The 5,718-nt window shown below is 49.2% G+C and overlaps 2 protein-coding genes across 2 annotated transcripts; one reads left to right on the top strand and one right to left on the bottom strand.

Moving 5' to 3' along the window:
* Positions 1–358: 358 nt before the first annotated feature.
* EMWEY_00051340 (hypothetical protein, conserved) lies at positions 359–929 on the bottom strand (the record flags this gene model as incomplete). The annotated part of the gene is made up of 2 exons (XM_013479699.1): positions 359–712; positions 918–929. The coding sequence occupies 2 exons, from the start codon at positions 927–929 to the stop codon at positions 359–361; spliced, it is 366 nt and encodes a 121-aa protein (XP_013335153.1).
* A 719-nt stretch (positions 930–1,648) lies between these two features.
* EMWEY_00051330 (hypothetical protein) lies at positions 1,649–3,289 on the top strand (the record flags this gene model as incomplete). The annotated part of the gene is made up of 2 exons (XM_013479698.1): positions 1,649–2,072; positions 2,967–3,289. The coding sequence occupies 2 exons, from the start codon at positions 1,649–1,651 to the stop codon at positions 3,287–3,289; spliced, it is 747 nt and encodes a 248-aa protein (XP_013335152.1).
* Positions 3,290–5,718: the final 2,429 nt, after the last annotated feature.

Here is a 5,718-nt window from a genome sequence, read left to right as displayed (position 1 = left end):
CCAACTCCTACGGCACGCCCGGATATCGAGCCAACCGTCTTCACGCGTCTGACAAATCCCATAGTGCTACTACCGAGTGTGTCAGTCTTAGTGTCCTATTAGTTCATGCAACTTAAGATGTGGGAGCACGAGAGCAACGTCCTCCTCTTGCTCGCCTCGTGCCATTATGTGCCATGTGAAAACCCCGAATACGATGGCTCAGGCGGATACAGTCAGTGCTAATTTCGCCTTTTACAAACGACACTGTACGTTCATTGAGTCCCAGAACGTGTGTGAGCACTTGTTTGTTCTCCTTTGCAATACACCCAAGGGACCCATATATTAATGCTTGCTCTGACACCTTATACCCACGTTTTTCTTAGTAAGTCTTGAGGCTTTGATACATTTCTTCTTTCTGGAGACGAACTGATCCAAAGGAATTTTTCTGGTAGTCTTTAAACACAATAGCTACATCAGCTACCGCGATTCGCCTGTTTTTGTCGTCCATAAGAATGATGTCCGGCCTCTGTAGGATCTCCATATCCGCTGGACTGTTATCTATTTGTGAGGTCTTGTCCCGATTCACCATGCTGGGCTTGATTGCTGTTGTAATCCTCTCCAAAGCCTTGTTATGTCGTTCTTTGACTTTGTTGTCAAGGTTGGGAGGACAGTGATTGAGCGCATGCGCAAGTGTTTCCGCCCTTCTTACACCAGTACCCCATGTCTGGACATCCTGCGACGTCGGCAGGCGTTATCGAAGCGCACGCCACACTCAAAGAAAACAACGATCGGTAGGCTTTTCTATTATGCCAGGTTCCCCTAACATTAATATCAATAACCAGAGGGCGCCGGCTTTCCCCTAACATTAATATCAATAACCAGAGGGCGCCGGCTTACCAGATGCCTTGCAGATGTGGGAGTGTTCTTCTCTATCCCACCAAGTCAGTCATTTACCGTATGGCCCCGGAGCAACTCCAAGCCCATAAGCAGGAGATAGCCAAACTAATTAATAACGGCTGCATAGGACCCACCCACTCTCCTATTTGTGCACCTACAATTATGGTGGACAAACGGATGACGGCTCAGGTGAACGCAAGATGAGGATGGTGGCAAACTACAGCGAGGTTAATGCGCCATATACTGCTCCTGGTTTTCCTCTTACACCTGTTTCTACGATTTTAGAAACGCTTCGGGGAGCTACGTTTTTCTCCATCTTGGAGCTGGAGGCAGGATACCACCAGATATGAATGGCCAAGGAAAATCGATGGAAAACTGCGTTTCGTTCTGTCGTAGTGCTTTTCGAATACAAAGTCATGCCCTTCGGGCTAAAAGTAGCTCCAGCAAATTTTCAGGCCAACATGCGTACTTGCAACCCCTATTGAGGCAGGTTGTCATTGCGTACCTCGACGATATACTGGTTTATAGTCCGGACCTACCTACCCATGTTGATCTTGTCCGGCAAGTGCTGGATATTCTACTCCGCCAACAGTTCTACCCTAAATTTAGTAAATGCAAGTTTGCTAGAAGTGAACTTACGTATTTAGGGTATACGCTCAGCGTGGAGAGAACTAGGCCCGCCGTGGACAAAATTTCAGCCATTAAGCTATGGCCGGAGGTTTTAACCGATGAAGTGCAAGTACAATTCTTGGGAACTGTAAATTACTGCAGAATGTTTATGGGACCAGATTTCGCAACAGTTACCCTCCCACTTGTGAACCTCATCCGAAGGGGGGCCACTATTCAGTGGACCGAAGAACACACGAAGGCGGTCCGCAAGCTGAAGCAGCGTCTCATCGACTACACAATTTTACAGATTCCCGACACCTCGAAGCCTTTTCAGCTGTATATAGACGCCTCGGGATATGCTGTGGGGGCAATCCTAGAGCAAGGAGGACGTCCCATAGGATTTCTGAGCCAGGCGATGACACCGACACAGGCGAGATATCCTATTTACGATCAGGAACTTCTGGCGATTGTGTCTGCCCTCGCGAAGTGGGCACATCTCCCGGGGGTATCCAAAGTAACAGCCTTTACGGACCACCAGGCCCTCACGTATTTGCAACAACTTAAAGCCTTTAAACCCTTACGATGCTGTACGGCCCGTTGGTTGGCCTTTCTTGCGGAATTCCCTGACCTTACGGTAACCTACTAGCCAGTACGCAATCAAGTAGCCGATGCCCTGTCTCGTCCTCCAGGTGAAACTTTTTTACCCAACACTGCCACCTCGGCCCCAGGCGCTGACAAGGCAACACAGAGGGTAGTCGCGTCGATAATGCCAATAGCCGACCGGGTAGTTGCTCCCGCAAGGACCAGAGGGCGGTGTGCGAATTACCGGGAATTAGCGGGACTCCCAGGTCAAGTGTCTCGCAAACGACAGGCGACACCGCCGTCTCCTCCAACGACAACGCCTCCACGCCTCGGGGAAGTGACCCCGCTTCCGTAGACCCAGCCCCAGGGGAACCACAACCGACGAATTCACCAGTAACAGAGTTTTTGCAGCTAAAACAAACGCGGCCATCTCATTCCCCTTCCCTGGATTGGACAGCAGCTTATCCCAAGTGCCCTATTTTTCGCGCTCCCTATCAAGAGGCTGCGTCTAAAAAGGGGGGAGTAGTGCAGGTCAAGTTCCAACATCGTAGACATCACTTCCGCTTTATTACACCCTATTTACAAATTTGTGTCAACGGCATTTGGTTGACTTGCGTGCCACAATTTCCAGAATTCCTTACCCGTGTCCTGTACGAGCATCACGATCATGTTACTGCAGAACATAGAGCCAGAAGAAAACATACCTGACCTCAAGTAGAAGGTATTATTTTCAAGGAATGCGAGCTTACACTACCTCCTATGTTGAATCATGCGTCCAATGCCGTGCATATAAGTCCCTCAACCAGAAGCCTGCAGGTCTCTTACGCTGATGATCCTATCACGACGGAGGAGTCACGTCGGCCTGGATTTTATCACTGACCTACCTCTTGCAACCTCAGGGAATGATGCTATCATCGTTCTTGTTGATTCTCTTAGCACGATGGCGCACTTCATTCCCACCAAGAAGACTCTTACAGCAGCGGACTCTGTGCAGATACTCGCAGACCGGTTGATCCGATACCATGGATTCCCAGATATGCTCATTTCGGACAGAGACCCTCTATTTCAGTACGAGGTATGGTCGCAACTATGCTCGCGCTTTAACATCACAAGAGCTCTGTCGTCTCCCTGTCAGCCACAGACGGATGGCCAGACGGAATGCGTGAATCGTACGCTCGAGCAAATGCTACGTACGTCTATTCAAACTGATGAACGAGAGTAGTAAGGCTTTTTGCCAGCTCTAGAATTAGCTTATAATACAACGCCCCACTACGTAGCTCTCGCCGTTTGAGGTCATGATAGGCGAAAATCCGGTGACTTCAGCGGACTTCGACCTTTTTGGGGCTTTGTCACCCACCCTGACCCCTCTTCCATCAACTGTGTGATCGGGCACGTAGCCATATATTGCAAGCAAAATGGCGACAGAAGTTCTATGCGGACTCTAGGCGTAGAGAGGTGGAATACAATATGGGCGGTCAAGTGTGGCTCAGTGGAAAACATCTATCTGGTCTTATTCATCGTTCTAAATTTGAACCCAGATACCAAGGGCCCTTTACCATTTCTGAACGTATAAGTAGAGTAGCCTACCGCCTTGCTCTACCTCCTGCATATGAGGGGCACAACGCTTTTCATGTGTCTCAGCTAGTAGCCCATCACCCTCGTGAGCAAGCTCAAATTCCGCAGGAAACACCCGTTGGCTGGCCTCCTACTCGTGACGATGCTGGAAATCCTGCGGATCACTACCTACTAGACTATGTTGTAGATCAGCAGGGGACGGGAGCATCCGCTTTTATTCCCGTGAAATGTGCGAGGCGCTCCCCAGGACCGGGATACGTGAGAACCCTCCCACCACCTAGCTGGTTGCCCCGCTCTCGTGAGAGCATGGCGCAAGCGGCAACGTAAACGTCAACGCGACCGACAACGGCACGAGAGACCCGACGCTCCTCCCAACGGCCTCCCCGATTGACACCCCCTTAGTGTTATTGTTACATGCATAGCTCCCGCACCACTGCTCATTCACGTTCCACATGTGTGGTTCGTTAGTATCTTCATCTATGGTTTGTTTTCTTGTGTCTTAGTTCAGGATTAGGAATGTATTGTGACTAATATAGCAGTACACAGGTAGCAACCAAGTCTCGAGTGATAGTCACAAAGGGGGCTGACTTTGTTGGGAAGGGGGGAAGTTGTAGTGCACACGCACTACAATGTGGCCCTGGTGGTATCTCACGTAGCTCAGCGACCTTAAATAGAAGGAATATGACATTAGTAACTAAGAAAAGGAATTAATGCTACTAAATGTTCTAAGAGTGGAGTCGTAGATAGAACCGTAGGTGAGTTGGGTTGCCCCCGCCGGCAGCCACCAACGGCGACTTAATGCGCGGCCGTCCTAGGTCACGCCTACTAGTGGTCGCGTAGTCCTTACTCCCAAAGAATAACCTTTGACTACCAAAATCCCCCGAAGTCTACAGCACAAATAGCAAATCATTTTAGGGACTCTGTAATAATAATGCGAGTTCGTAGAATAAAAGAACTGCGATCCGAATTGACCCCGGTCATGGCTGGGTGCCAGTGCCCGGGTTACCGGATGGCGGGGTGAATCTCAATGGTGGTGGAACGGCCAGGCGCCTGACCTAGACCTCCGCCAAGGTCGTAATTATGGACATAATACATATATATACTTATGCTTCTATCACCTATCTAATTAGACATCTGAAGGAACCTCCCTGGTACCCGAGTGGTGGAGTGGCTGCCGGCGAGGGTAATCCTACTAGCGTATAGCCCTATCTACGGCACTCGGTTCTTAGAACCTCTAGCAGTATTAATTGCCTTTCTTAGTTTTAATGTGATAATCCTTCTTTGTATGACGAGTAGGCTTCTAGGAACCTTACCAGAGCCCTATTGCAGTGCCTGTGCACTATAGGCAGTGTGACGCACTACCTAACCACCACTTGGGTACCAGGTAGACACCGTAGAGATCTAAGTGGATAGGAACTAGAATTATTTTCTATAAAAGGTGTTATATCTGTAATGACGATTTAGGAGGAGTTCTAGTTCAGGCTCTTGACCTTCCACCGCCATTGGTATCTCCCCGTCATGCTATAGCTTGGGCGCTGCCGCCACTACGACCGGGGGTCAAATTCACACACAGTTCTTTTGTCTACGAACTCGTCTTATTATTGACAGTGACTCAAATCATGATGTGATAAATCCACTAGGGGCTTTGGCGGTTAAAGTACGTCCAGAAGTCAGGTACTACGCGACCGTGTAAGTAGGTCCAGCCAGCACGGCTGCGCACTACAAGGAACGTGGAGCTAAGGTACCACGTTGAGAGGGTACCTCCCTTAAAACTGCACACTCGCGTGTCCTGCCTTTATTTTTTATAATACAAGGCAAATTTGTTTTCGAAAAGTGACGGAATATGAAAGATTTCATGTATGGACGGAGACAGACAAACTGGAATGAGGTGCTCCGATTTAACCGCAACACATTCTGCTGTCTTGCATTGATGCTTTGAGATCACCTTCCTGTATCGTTTACCTGAATAGATTTGCAAAATGCTTGGGCACACCCCACTTTTCACAGCCTCCACGGCATTTTTAGCGGCTGTGGCTGCCACGGGTCACCCACCAGGCGTTCATGGTGCCACTTCCG

Source organism: Eimeria maxima, genomic scaffold (genome assembly GCF_000499605.1).
Source record: "Eimeria maxima Weybridge genomic scaffold, Emw_scaff1309, whole genome shotgun sequence".
NCBI classification, from domain to species: Eukaryota; Apicomplexa; class Conoidasida; order Eucoccidiorida; family Eimeriidae; genus Eimeria; species Eimeria maxima.
Note: the sequence above shows the minus strand (reverse complement) of the source record. Positions and strands in the feature narration are given on the sequence as shown.